The sequence below is a fragment of the Platalea leucorodia genome (assembly GCF_965183815.1).
Source record: "Platalea leucorodia genome assembly, chromosome: 3".
Classification (NCBI taxonomy): Eukaryota; Metazoa; Chordata; class Aves; order Pelecaniformes; family Threskiornithidae; genus Platalea; species Platalea leucorodia.
Window position 1 is genome coordinate 34,718,813 of NC_138825.1, and position 14,732 is coordinate 34,733,544.

The 14,732-nt window shown below is 44.4% G+C and overlaps 1 protein-coding gene across 1 annotated transcript in view; it reads right to left on the reverse strand.

Moving 5' to 3' along the window:
* The window catches only part of GLP1R (glucagon like peptide 1 receptor), a gene marked incomplete at both ends in the record, with an annotated part of 87,423 nt that extends 72,914 nt beyond the window's left edge, over positions 1 to 14,509 (reverse strand). The window contains one exon of the mRNA XM_082305449.1: positions 14,426 to 14,509. Within this exon, the coding sequence (XP_082161575.1) occupies positions 14,426 to 14,509 (84 nt within the window). The remainder of the gene's footprint in view (positions 1 to 14,425) is intronic.
* Between the last annotated feature and the right edge of the window lie 223 nt (positions 14,510 to 14,732).

Below are 14,732 nucleotides of genomic sequence, written 5' to 3' on the forward strand. Positions count from 1 at the left end.
TCTTATTACCCATGTAGAATTAAAAGTACCAAGTAGAATGGACAGGAAAGAAAGGTCAGCTTTGATTATATTCTTAAAGCCCATAGCCAAAATCAGGCTAGAAATGGCAGGTACATGAAAAACCTTGTGCTCCAACAACCTGCAGGAACAGCTTCTATTCAGGTCACTGTAAGGCGCATCTTCCCTCCTTTATGGCAACCAAGATATATTCAGATCCTGTGAATAAGTTTTTGTGCATGCAAACCTCTCTCAACATCCTTTGCTCATTTTAATAATTGGAAACTGTTGTGTAAGTCATGAATTCATTAAAGTTTCATCCTTTGTACTTCCTATCTCCAAAACAAAGACTCATTTAGCTAGTGTTTAAAAAAAAAAAAGAAAAAAAAGAAAAAAAAGAAATTTTTTATCAGCTTTTCAAAAACAAAAGAAACACCAATGCTCATCACTACAATTTAGCAAGGCTCCAGTTGAGTACAGGATCTCACTAAGCTGATCGCTATATAAACAAGTGTTTAAGGCAAAAAAATAAGAAATCCCCAAATCCTCAGTCTTAACTGGAGTTGTTCAGAAGCGTCCATTTTATGGAATTCAAGGAAAGAAACAACACAACCAAAAAAGGCAGTAACTCGCTATATGGAGGACAGGAAGACAACTCTGGCCAGAGCTGGGACGCACTCCCTGGAGGAGCCCATTAGATGAGCAGTTTGGGCAACGGGTCAAACACACAGCAGACTGGCCAGCTTGTCTGCTTTGTTTCTACCAAAACTTTTAATGGAAAGGACACTAACCCGCAGAACATTTCTCTTGTCAGAGTACTTGGACCAGAAATGGTCAAAAACTTAAGAAGGCGCCGGGGTGGAGGAAAAGACAGCCGAGAGGGAAAAGAAGGCTAAAGAGAAAGTGATTTAGTCAAGACCAAAGCAGGCTGACACTTTCCATTCCCAACTATTCAAACAGTTTCTTTTCCAGTTTGGATCATAAAACTAAATAAAAGACAAGCATTGCAAAATAAGCACAAAGAGTTAGCTCACAATGGTATTGGAAGTTCAGCATTTCCATGTCAGCTGCCTGTCATCCCATACTTGACAGCGTTCCAAGGTTGCTACAAGTTTGCTATGAAATTATCTTCTCATTTCCCAGCGACATAGTGTGCTGCCTTTCAAGAAACACTTTTCTTCTGTGCTGATCCCAGCTGTCCGGTGAGCAGGATACAGACACTTTGAACAGTGCAATAAATCTGTTTATTTCCAGAGCTTGATTTTGCTCCAAATATTTCCAGCATGACAAAAATAGGGGAAAGAGGGAAGAATAAGAACCACTATAAATTAAAAACAAACCAAAAAACTCCAGAGGCCATAAAGCAGCATCAAAGATCATCATCTCAGATGTAATTTGGGGACAAGAGAAAGTATTTGGAATTCAGGATTTTTATGCAAGTTCTTTCTAGCACACTAATGGGAAATTTAGTTTCTCTTCATCAGCCAGTACACAGGCTCTCTCTCCCTCCCCTGCTCTGAAGTACAGGCATATTCACAAATTACTTGAACATAGGAATTTTCTTTAAAGCTTTATTTAAGCATTAAGCCAAGCAGCTCAGATAGAATGGCAAAGCCAAGATTAAAGAGGACTGTAAGTCTTTCTGTTGAAGAAAAACTAGAGAGTATTTTCAAAGACAACAGGGGACAGCACACAGCAAAGATTAAAGTCAGACTGTGAACCAAGTTGCTGAACCCGAGGAGAACTCTACAAGCAAGGGGCAATACAAGGGACAGACATGAAGGAAACTAATTATTGAAAGCTTGAGCAAGTAGAAAGTTAACCTCATGAACTATAAAGGATGTTTACATTACCTTTGTTCTCTCAATATTACAGCAGTTAAGCTCCCTAAGTAGTATGCGTAGCACCGACTGACAGCTTAGTTTGTTACTAAGTGCCTGGCTCTAAAGAGTATACTGTTTAATAGTACAAATAGTCTCATTGATTAAGATGTCTACCACACAGCTGTAACCACTCCTGCCCCTGCAATCAATTATACAGGAACCGAGAACACTTTCAGAAAACACAGTCCTTCAACCCTGACTCAGTATAAAAAGGGATTCATACTCTACTGCTTTCTGTAGCTACAACAGATATTTCCAAGGCACCTATTGTATTAGCATCTAAGCACACAGACTTGGTATATTAAGGGCACACAGAAGAAAGCTCATCACTACCACTCCTTCCCCAAAACAGGTATTTGGAAGGGGTCATCTTACTGTATGGATTATAGCAACATGCATGTGAGGTCATCCTACTTTGTTATTAATAGTGACAACCACTCCTACTTTCTATGCAAAATGCAAGACAACACTGTAACCCATTTCCCTATTCAATAATTAAAACATATGCCTACAGGAATGTTAATCACCTAACTCAATCTCCCTAAAATGAAGAGAGTGAAGTATTAAAACTTTGCAACTTTAAATCTTTCTGTGCAAGATAGTCAAGGGAAAAAAGTGGAAACCCCCCCCCCCCCCCCCCCATGCCCAAACCTGGGCATTCCTTGTCCTCTGTCAGCCACAAGATGTTCCACCAGACTTGCACAGGGGCCACAGAGACACATTTAACATAAATTTTGAGCCATCTCTGTTTCTTTTCTCACCTGACTATTCCATTCCCTATTCCTAGAAGAAAGCCTTTATTTGCAAGTGCAGGCACTATACAACATAAAAAGAAAACTAACAAAGAACAACAGCTTGTGAATGAGCCACAAGTTTCAGTTTGGCTAGACTCCTTGCCACCAACAACTAATGTCTTGGATGGCACATCTCTCTTGATTGCTCAGACTAACCATGACTACTACAGCAACAATGTGGACAGTCTGTTACCCATCTTCTCCTCTTTTCTTTCCCGTGTACAGAAGTCAGAGCCTTGTCCCTAAAGAGGACCCCAGCTACTTTTTATAGCTGAAAGCACGTATTTCCCACCCATCCCCACACAGAAATTTCAGTTTTCTGTGGAAAACAAGAAACATTATCCTGAACAGGTTTTGAAAGAGTTTCCCCACAATATACCACCATCCTCCCACAAAAAACAAACAAACAAACAAACAAACAAAAAAACCCACAAACAAAAAAAAAACCCCACACAAAAAAACCCAACAACAAAAAACCCCTCTCTATTATCCTCCTTCTGGGAAAAGAAAGAGCATCCTGGAAGATCACCATAAAGGTCCAAACAAGAGACTGCTGTTCACATTTGGACAGCCTGTGACACCCTTTTGCCAAAACCTTGCAGAAGTAGTGAAAGCTGCACTAACTCAAGGCTTCTTTTACAGAAAAGTAACAGTCTACAACTGTAATGGCTTCCTCTAGAACTAATATGTAGGGGAAGAGATTAATCCATGTAATTATTTGCCCATTTCCCTACTCATATAATGTTTCGTTGCTGGTGCAATCACGTAAAGGTCTATTTGAGTCCAATCGGGTGATTATAAGTCTATTGTATGAATATTTATTAGACCATTGCATCTTGAAAAAAGTTTTGAATGGTGAAATACCACATATAAACTCATTCCCTAGTTAATTAAGAAGGATGAAGGGTGGTAGAGTGCGAAAGAAGGTAGGAGCAAGAAGCAAGATGAAAGCTTCCTTGAATCATTAGAGGATGTCCCAACACTCATTTACCATGAACAGCAGGGAAGTAGGAAAACAGATTAGGAAATACAGAGCTCTTTGGCTGTGCAATGACCCATCAGCATGGATGCTATCTTACCACACAAATAAATACATAAATAAGTAAATTCTTCCACCACAGGGCCAGCTCTAGGTGGCCCTGCTTGAGCAGGGAGGTTGGACCAGATGACCTCCAGAGGTTCCTTCCAACCTCAGCCATTCTGTGATGCCAGCCCTGAGACACCAATGTAGCTTAGACATCAAAACAAGAAATCAAGAAACATAGTTTCAAACTCCAGCTTTGGTTCCTGCGATTTACAACCATCTCTACAATTGCAAGGCCATTAAGTTAAGAGTTCAAACCATAAAGCTAACAGTCTTTTATCCTTACATCTCATTAGTAACAGAATCATTTTTATTCTAGAAAGCTTTAATAGCCTGATTCATTACCACCAGGTGTCTTAATCCCCAAAGGGCAATGAACAAATTCAGAGCATACTGAATTATTCTACAGATATCTTCTAATGCAAGTTTATCCTTTAACTAACAATAGCTGCCATTGGAAGTCCATAGGGAGCTAAGCTGAATGAGACTGAATGCAGGTTTTTTTAAAAGTTTCCTCTGTCAACTTTCAGCTAAATTCAACTAATAAAGTGCTGAGGATCTAGGCTTAAAGTGCATCTATCACAACACTAAATGTGTTGGAACTTAGTTTTCTGAAATACTGTTTGAACAGGATGTTTCTGACCACCTTTATACCTGAATGTCTCCTGTACCATCTCTGTGATGCTTCGTATTTCATTTAGAGAAGTCATACATATTAAGGATTTGGGGATTTTTGAAAGAAGTCCACTACAAATACATCTTAATTTATTGATGCGCAATTTATAACTATGCAGTGTCACTGTAAACAGCAAATAATAGCTTCCTGACTTCTTTTCTTTTTTTTCCCCAGAGTGAACTCTGCTTGCAGTGTCATCGAGTTTAAAAGGAATGGGATCTTTTTGTTATTCTTAGAGTGATGCATTTCAAATGGTACTTGATGAATTTTTCTTCGTTAAGAAATGGTAATGAAAAGGACAATAGATTAGAGGACACCACAGCATCTGACAAAAGCAAAGACCAATAGCTATTTCAAATAATTCAGATCAAATACTATACCTTTAAATTTTCCCATCTCAAGGGATAAAAAAAACCTAAAAGCTTCATTCATTCTGTATAACTAGCTTTGTTCAGCAGAATATTTTTATTTGGGAGGAATGGAACTGAAGGAGGAAGATGGGGATTGACCTAACAGAATATCACCAATCCAGTGATACAGGGCTGTATCTCATATTTGTAACCCATGCACAGCTGTACCAATATCCACAACACATTTAAAGGTGACTTACATGAAAGTGTAGGGTTTTTTTACAGGGTCTGGCTCTTTCCACAACAGCAGTAGCACCTCTAGTGATATTAGGGCATATGAGGCAGGCTGTTACCTTCCTAGATATCGTTGTTCCCTTCAAACTTTGCGCTTCCTACTCAGTTTCACCTGCTGAAACAGTGAAAAATTCAAGCACTGCTGCCTAGATTCTCACCCTGTCTGAAAGGCAGAGAATTTGGATTTCTGTGTACAGAACTCCTCAGCACAATGATCAGTCTGCAGAGGAGTCGAGCCAGCCATAAAGGCAACAGCCTTCTGGACTTCCAAGCCAGTCAGGCACCTTGCCCTGCCACCCTATTCCTGCTCCCAAGGGGTTTACTCCGAGTCTGAACAACACAAAGATCAAATCGGGATGAATAAATTAATTTCATAAAGTAGTAACTTGAATAGAGCATTCTGTAACTTATAAACCAAGTCTTTTAAAAGTTTTCTGTTTTTCCCCCTCCAATTCAGCATAAATTAAGACACCGGATGCTTATCAATGCTTCTGTACACCCAGCCCTTTCTGTATGTCAAAATGTCTTACAGCAACTCTTCAGCAGCTTCTATACAGCACTCTAGACATGTCAGAGGAGCAAAGTTATCAATTTCCATCTTGAAGAAAATCTATGAAGAGGCTACTGCATTGCCAGGAGCCTGTGCATGTCAGGAAATGAATCCTACAATAGAAGCCCACGGATATCAGGCATGTCAGTCTCTCCCAGAAGGTTTGAAAGGCAATAATTACTACTTTTTCACACCACAGCTTAGTAGTTACATTAACCCCATACTTCAGAATTTCTACCAGGCACCTGCAGAAGCAGAAAACTAGACCAGAAATGCCCTCCAAAGGGAGCAAGGCTTGCTTTACCTGCAATAGTTCTGAGTTAGCCTCCTTTACAGGAGGGACCAAAGAGCTCTGCTGGGCTGCTGACAGCACATATGACATGCTGTCCCTAGCATTTGTCTTCCACTCGACAAAAAGCTAAGAAAGAGATGAATATAACAGAAGGATGCGAGAAAAGTCAAGAGAAAGCTAGTCTAATGTCTCCAGCCCCTTCCCTAAAGATGGGGCTTTAGAGATGAACGGCAGCATAGAATACAATCTTTAGCCATGTCCACCAAGGCTCCTGCTAACATGCACATCAAATACTTTCTTGTATGCTTTGTGCACATGTGGCCTCAAATCTAGCAACTAACAGAGCACAGACTCTTTGTCCTTTCTTCTTTCCATTAAAAGCTGACTACGTCATCTTGAAAAAATAAAAGATTTGGTGATGAGATCTCTGCAATTGCAGGGACATACCATGCCCTCTCACCTACTATCCTCCTAATGCCCTATACAGTGACAGCAAACTTCAAAGAAAAAAATGGATGTTCTACAATACTATGGAAGTTCAGTTCTGGTTTAGGGTGGTTTTTTGGTTTTGGTTGGGTTTTTTTTGAAGGTGGGGGCAGGTTTTGACACCCATCAAGGTAACAAGGTAATCCTCTGATTTATTTGCTCTAAGAGATTCTTAGAGGACCGAGTCACACTTGCTGCAGTTGAGAAGTCATCTACTTACCATCCCTCCTTTATTCCCCCAATCACACCCCACATTGTCATGCAGTTCAATTACGCTCGTTTTATGAGGGCTTTATTCAGGTGCCGAGAAAGACCGAACTGATAAAAGAGGTGAGCAAAAGCAAAATTTGACTCATAATCTGATCATATTAAAAACAAACTCTTTGAAACTTAGTTGCAAAGAGTTGAGCTGCAATGAAACAACTGGAATATGCTTTGAGCAAAAAAACATTTTACAGTTTTCAGAATGAAACAATACATAAGGATGAATATAGCATCCAGGAGATGTTGGTCAATACCATGAGCAGCGTTGATATCTATAGAGCAGACAGGGGTAGGAATATTAGCAAATGGAAGAATAAGACAGTTGTTTCCTATGGGAAGGAAACACAGAGAAGTTTGTTCTAGCAGAATTCAGAGGAAAAGATTGATGTTACATATCCTGAAATATCCCGAGTCTGATTTTAAGAGATGCAATCCACACACTCCTTTGGAAGGAGTTTTGTACGTCTCCCTTGATAATCAGAGCTCAGCAGACAGCATGGTAAAGCTTGGTTATGGCATCAGCTGCCATTCCTCAACTTGCTTCAACACATAAGACATGCTCACAAGTAGTTGGACCACCTTTCAGAGCACCAGAGAAAAACCCACTATGAACAGAGCCAGAGCACTCAGGAGGCAGCTCTTCTGGTAGCTGAGCTTCTTGTCTGCGTTTGGCTTGTCCACCTGTAAGAGCAAGTCACAGCCTGAAGTACTCATGCTGCCACAAAAACATGGTCTGGTGTAGGAAGACTGTTCCATAAGCTTCTGCCAAGCACCAGAGATGTACTCAAAGCAAAAGTCTTGGTGGCCACCATTCTTCCCATTTAGAGAGGGATATATACGAGAGCACTGTTTTCCCTCCAGCTTTTCCCTGGCTCAGTTTTCAGACTGATGTGCTGAGCAGCACCAGAACTGCAGATGTCAGAGGGGTTACCAAAATGTCCTACTCGGAAATGCAAGTCTTAAAGAGAGCAAGATTTCAGAGATTGTCCCATGCAGATATGTCCATACACACACCCCTCCTGTTTGCCCTGAAGACAATAAGTCTAACTAATTGGCAAGAAACTCCTTCGGGGGGGGGGGGGGGGAGCAGTAGTGCAGTTTTACAGAGAGGGCAGGGGAAAAAATCAGTCTGAACAATGGTAAGAGGCATGAGTGGGTGAGCAGAAAATATGCCCCAAGTATAACAAGATGTAGATGGCAAGCTAACTCATGCTCACTTGTCCTTTAACGAAACGGGAGGTAGTGAAGAAGGCAGCACACCAAAAGAGCCACAAGCTTCTCAAATGTGCTCAAGGAGTTCATCCTCTAACATTTGCAGAAGGTTCTTCCACACAGATCTTGACTCTTTAGCTACTTTCAAGGCACAATCAGAAAGCAGGTTCACTTTCCTGAACTTCTCCCATAGTGCACAGGAGTAGCAACAGAGCAAGGAAAAGGGCACAAGCAAACAACAGCTAAAACCACACATCCAGACAAGAATGCAAGTTTCAAAAATTGTGCTGAAGGCATCACAGAAGGCACTGGGAGAATGGCAGGGCACGTGCATAAGTGAGACAAGGCAAGAACAGAATAGGAGAATGCAAATGAGCTCAATGGACAGAAGAGCACAAGACAGAAAAATACGGTGATTGGGAAAGCCAGCATAAAACAATTCAGGAAAAAGATGGCGAGAGGGTGAACTAACAATGATATGCAATCAATTGCAAGAAAAATAGCAGTCAATACCAGACTGGACTAAGACAGCAATCCATTATCAATCAATTATAGTGAAACAGCAACAAGATGTAGTCAGTAAAACAACCAGCTGAAGGAACTATTCTTTTCCACATGTGTAAACTACAATTTCCTCTATCCAGTTACCATTTTTTAATTGTTCATTCAATTAAATTAAGCCAGTGTCTATTCTATACATAGCTGCATTATTTATGAGACTATTAAGAAGCCATACTTGAACTTGGTGCAGGGGGTTGCTCACAAGATTTTCATGTAAGCATTCGGGAGAGAGATTCTTATACTATCACATCTGCACTTAGCAAGCTGTATCAATTCATTCACGTACCTCAGAGGGCAGGAGTTGTTGCTTGTTTCTTTAAGAAGACCATAAAGATTAAGGGGAAGATAACTGGCAGAAATGCACTCACATTCTCCTCCACAAATATCTGCCACACTGTATCTCAGGAACACTGTCTGAAAGGCTTCCTGAAGTCCTGATAAAACTGCAGGGAGTTTCCCTTTGCACAGGTCCACATGCATGGCAGTAGAGTCATCTACCTTCCTCCAGCATCTACTTTCCATTCCATGCTTATGCTTACAAACCACAGATGATGATGCTGCTGCAACTTTGCCGGGAGATTCTCCTCCTACCTGTGAAGATCAACGCGCATTTCATGAGCTCCTCTACGCTCACACCAAAGGATCGCTGGAACGCAGCAGACCATAGGCCAGTGTGGTCACGATTTATAAATACCAGTTTCCAATACTGAACAAAAAGAGGCAAACAACAGTATTCAGCCACCAGCAGCAAACCTATATTCCCCGATTGTAAGTTCAAATTTGCTGCATTTTGTATAAAACTATGACATTTGAAGGGGCTATCTTCCATGTGGCAAGCTAGAGATCCCTAGATACTGTTTACCCTATCCCTCTTCTGATGGGAAGCATTGGATGCAAGCATTAAACTCAGTCTTTTCTTGAGTAGCTAGGTTAGGAAGATTTGATTTAACTAAAGGAGTTCCTGCGCGATGTTTTAATTCAGTCTCCCAAGAAAACAACATTGTAGGGCTTAAACGGAAGGTCTCTTATCTACTAAGCAGACAATTTTTTTCCATAGCAAACACATATCTGCTATTGTGTAAACTACTTTTGTTAAGACACAAACTAATAGAACTGATGCACTGCGCCAAGGAAACTTGAGCAGACAGCCTTGGCGGCAGTACATACACTAGTTTACCACAGAGAAAGAAATACAAAAGCTTTTAATTAAAGAAGCGGAACACACAGATAATAGCTTCCATTTCACTACGGCATTGCAGAAGGGAACAATCAGTTTTCCAAAGGACTGCTCCAAGTTGTAAACTAGCGAAGGCCCTGTGATTTCAGAGATAACATCCCCTCCTGGTTTGTCCTCTCAAGTAACTGGCGATCAATCAACGCAGCAAATTAAAGTTCAATTTAGTTTGCCAGGCTAACACAAACAGGATATGATACAATACATTTAAAAATGTCTTTGACAGTCAGCACACAACTGTTTATGCTTTGTATATCAGGCCTGGTTTCATTGAACTTTATTGCAGCTACAGAGCCACAACTTTTGGAGGGCAGGAGTTTTAGTTATGCAAAGCTCCACCTCCCTCACTTTGAGAATATGAGGTTTTTCTTCTCACAGAAGAGAGCTACACATGCTGCACTACTGATACAGCCATGAAACACGCCCTTCCATGCCCACCTGTATCTGCCTACACTTTACCTCAAATACTTTTGTCCAAACTCTTTCAGACTGCTGCCTAGTTTGGCAGGGGGGTGCAGTAATGGCACTAGAAATGTGGGGAAAGGGAGAAAGATTTGATAACCGTTTCACTCCCTTAAACATGCTTGGACCAGACATCAGAGCTTTAAAACAATGAGAAGGGCCAAGTCATTGTTCTGCTGCATAAAATACAGTCCTCTCCTTTGGCCCTTGGAGATCTGATATCCTAGGCTCCTTAAGCCCAAAATGTTTGGGGTTCCCCCCCCCCCAATACATTTAGGTTTGGGATATAATAACAAGTAATTAAGTACCTTCGTTTATATAAGGTATAATCAGATTTGCTGCATTAGGGCATCTAGTTTTATAGCACACACACTGTCACTAGCTTTATAGAATTTCTAGAAAATTAGAGTTGTTTCTAAAAAAGTAAACAACAAAACCCACATTATTTTCTGAATACATAAAGGTGTTAGTCATTTGGATGCTGATTTAATCTGTATTAATTCAGATGATTGTACTATTAAACAATTTAAAGTTTTACACCATATTAATATAGTAATGAATTTAAGTGGCCTGCAAATACCAAGTTTTGAAGAACCTGGCCATATTCCTGGGAAAGGAGCCCATTACCTAGAAGCCAGCCAAGTATCCTTTGGTAATAACTACAGCAAGGTGGCAGAGTGTCAGACCTTGTCTCTTCATCCTTTTCTCCATTACTTTCTATACCACTGCCAGTATGAGTGCTGTAGTATGCTGCTGTAGTATCACTGCCAGTATGCTGCTGAGACTTGTCTAGCACGATTTGATTTTCAGAGTGCAGTCAACAAGAAAACCAGCTCCAGGTGAGCTTTTGGGAGAAGAAAATGGAGAAAGAAAAAGAATGATGCAGAACTTCCAGCCAACCTAAGCATGGAGGGGGTTTTGCCCAGGTGAAGACCCAACTAAATCAAGATGCAGTCGAAGCCCCCACCCTTGCTTCTGCGTGGAGTCACTGGTTATCAGGTCACTTTTCTATTTGTTTTTCAGCCAAGCTCTATAGCCATTTCCCTACCCTAATGACTTGTAAGGAACACAAATCTACAGGACAGGTTCAGTTCTCTCAGCATTAGGGCATGCAACAGAAGACAAGAAGTCAAAATAGGCACAGTCCTGCAAGCCTGTGCTGGGACATTCAAACACACAGGGACCTCTGTGCTGTCAAGGGCAGAGTACAGCAGACTAATCAGGCATTTGAAACCACCCCCTCACATTGCATCTTTTCATCATGGCTTATCAGGAGTCAAAGCTAGCACTCTCAGAGACAAATACCTGACCCTACATACCCATGGTCAAAGAAGCAGATGCTGCAGAACTAGAAGCAGCTGCGGCAGGCTTCAGAAGGCTGAGCAAGTAGCAGTAACTATGTGCGCCCCTAATACCCACAACCTAAGAAGTCATGTTGACTGTTGGTTTGGAGAACAGATTAGCAACTATATCTAAATAAGCCTGAGTAACACAATAGTAATTGAGAACACCAATAGCATACACATACCTAAATACCCATACGCTCTAATTAACGTTGATATTGATGCGAGTACTTTTCTATTCCCATACAAGAGCACTTCAGATATAAAAGCTGAGGAGAGCAAAAGATCTGTAACCTTTCCACTGAATTCAACTGTGTGTACTGCCACCCAGGAGCCTGTAATATTCACATTTTAGGCTGTGGAACAAAAGCACTGAGGTAGTCTGAAGAACAGAACCCCCAGGTAAGAACTGTGGCACAGCTCCTGTCTGCTTTTCACTGACATTTAAACTACTTTATTCAAGATTATCTTATCAAATCTTTGAGCGTAAGTACTACATAGAAAACTGGCATCTGAAATCCAAATCCAAGAGAGAACTGGATGGGAAAGAACCAGCAGCCAGCCATGTGTCAGCTCTGTCAGCAGCAGGACATTGCTGCTCAAGGCCAAGCAGGGAAAGGACACAGGCTTGTCTTTAGCAATAGGATTCTGCAATGCAGCCATATGCTACCAGCTTTTGGTCATTTTACTACTCACAATGCAGTACAGAGGATCTAGACACTTATTAAGCAATTTCCAGTCACCCTGCGTTCAAGATGATGGCAAGTAACCAGCACCACCTCAAATAAAAACTCTGGACTGAAATTTTTCTTCCTTCTAGGTACGGTCTCAGCTTTCTCTTCTCTCTTTCCCCTTTCTCACTTGTTTGAGGGGTTGAGGGGAAAGAGAGAGAAGGTTAAAGTAAAACAGTAGTCACAGCACCAATAAAATACTTCTTCTCCAACTCCATAGCAAATCATTCTACCTTCCTCTCACACCTGTCTTGCCCACTTAAACCAGAAGACCTTGCAGCTGATTGTTATCTATCCACCGACATCCAGCTGTTATCTATCCACTGAAATCCAGCTGATTTTACTATCCACTACTGCCTAAGCAGTGCTATTTTCAGTTTACTTTAAATATTACCTTTAACACTATTCTGAACTGAACCTGAGAAAAGATTCCTGACAGCAGAAGTCCTGTGCTTTTCTATAGTTAGGATTGAGCAGAGTATTTTATATGTTTTCTCAGCGTACAACAAGCGCAATCACTGCTCTAGACAAGTTGTCAGATAAGACCCTCTAGTGTCAGAAGAGGCTACAAAAGTACTCATCTTATTGCAAGACTGAAGTTAAAGGGCGATCACGGTGTTGAGACCAGAGAAGCTTCTTTCTTATCACCTCCCCGCAGTTCCACATCCAGCTAAAGCAGATCCCTTTGCTAGGAAAGGTACTTCACTTTCATTCCCTGCCTCTGGCAGCCCCATCATTAGTTTGCTCCGTGCCTTATCCTGTCAAATAACAAACAGCTCCATGGATGGAGGCTCCCCAGCCTCTTGGACCCCCATTTTAGTATTTGATCATCTTCATGATGAAGAGATTTTCCTGACTGGAATTTTCCCTGATGCACCTTGTGCCTGTTGCTCCTTTAAGGGCCTGATGTCCATAATAAGGAAAAACAAAACCACTAAAACAACCCAGAAGCCAATACCTAAGACAACTTTACAGACTCAGACCTTGCTAGGAACTAAACAGATCATCTTAGTGCTGTTCTGTATAAATCGGTAACCTCAAAAACTTTTAGCAACCGAAAAGAAGCTGCACAGACAGTAAACTTGGTCCATCGTCAGCTTCACTGTCCCTTCCTTCACCTCTGCAGCCCATAGCCTCAGCTTCGAGTCTGCCCTTGCTCTCCCTACAGTAGCAGCCCTCCTCCTGTCACCTCCACCCTCTCACCAGGCCCTCGTCTCTCTCCGTCCCCAGCCCCACCAAACTGCAGTCAGCCTTCTCTGTCCGTCACCCCCTCCCTCTTCCCCATCGCCTCTGGCTGCTCTTCACAACAAATTATACTTCGTTTTCCCACCTTCACGCCGTGCACGCACTGCGCAGCCCGGCACCCGCCTGAGCAGCCTCCGCCGCGCCTGATGCTCCGGGCTGCTCGGCGGCAGAGCTCGGCAGGGCCGGCAGCTCCACCGCGCCCACGGGTCCCGCGAAACAAGAAGAAAACCCCGCGGCCTCGCTTGTTTCACCTGGCCGCGGCCAGAGGCAGCGCTGGCGTCGTTCGCCCGGCGCTTCGGGGAGGCAGCGCTGAGGCGAGGCGAGGCGAGCCGCCCCTGACAGACCCTGGCAGCTCCTGCCCACCGTCCCCGGCTCGGTGTCAGCGAAGGGGTTTCCCCCCGCGGCTCGCTCCCCCGCACAGCCCCCTACAACCCACCGCCGCGACCCCGCTCCGGTTTTCCCACGGCAGCGAACTGGTTTGACGTTACCAACGAGCGCGCTGTGTCCTGCGGCTGAGGGGGAAGCGTCGCCTCGAGGGCGCCCTCCCCGCTTCCCCCCTCCCCTCAAACCCGGACACCCCGCAGGGGCGCACGCGACGGGCGCCGGAGCTGCACGGCGGCCGCACGCGCGCAACGGCGCCGCGCAGCAACCCGGCGGCCGCTGCTTCCGCGGCGAGCGTCGGCGCGGGCACCCAAAAAGTAACGGTTTCAACTGCCAACTTGTCCTCGAGGCGCACCCGGGCACCAGGAGCCGCGGCCGCCTCCCGCAGCTCCCCCGCAGCCGCCTCCCGCTCCGCGGAAAACGGCGGCGGAGAGCAGCCCCCGCCGCCGCATCCCCAGCGCGGACGGGGGGAGCGGAGTAACCCCGGGGCGCCGGGCCGGGCAGGGGGAGGCGCCCGAGCCGCCAGCGCCGCTCAGCGCGGCCGCGCAAGTTGGGCGGACGGCGGCGGCAGCGCCGCGGCACTCACCCGCCTGACGGGGAGGGAGCTCCCCGCGGCCGCCAGCAGCAGGAGAGCGAAGCCGAGCGGCGCCGCCGGCGGGGAGGAGGGCATGTCCGGGGCGGCCCCCCATGCGCGGGGGCCCGGCGAGGCTCCGGCTCCCGCTCCCCGCGGAGGCTCCGCGGCGGGGGACGGCAGCGCGGCGGCGGGCGCCGCGGGGGCTCCAGCGGCCGCTTTTGTAGCGGCGGCGGAGGCGGGGACGGGGCCGGCCTAGGTGCGGTGCGGCCCGGCGCCGCCCGGCGGGGATGGGGCGCCGGGGGTCGCTCCGCGGCGCGCA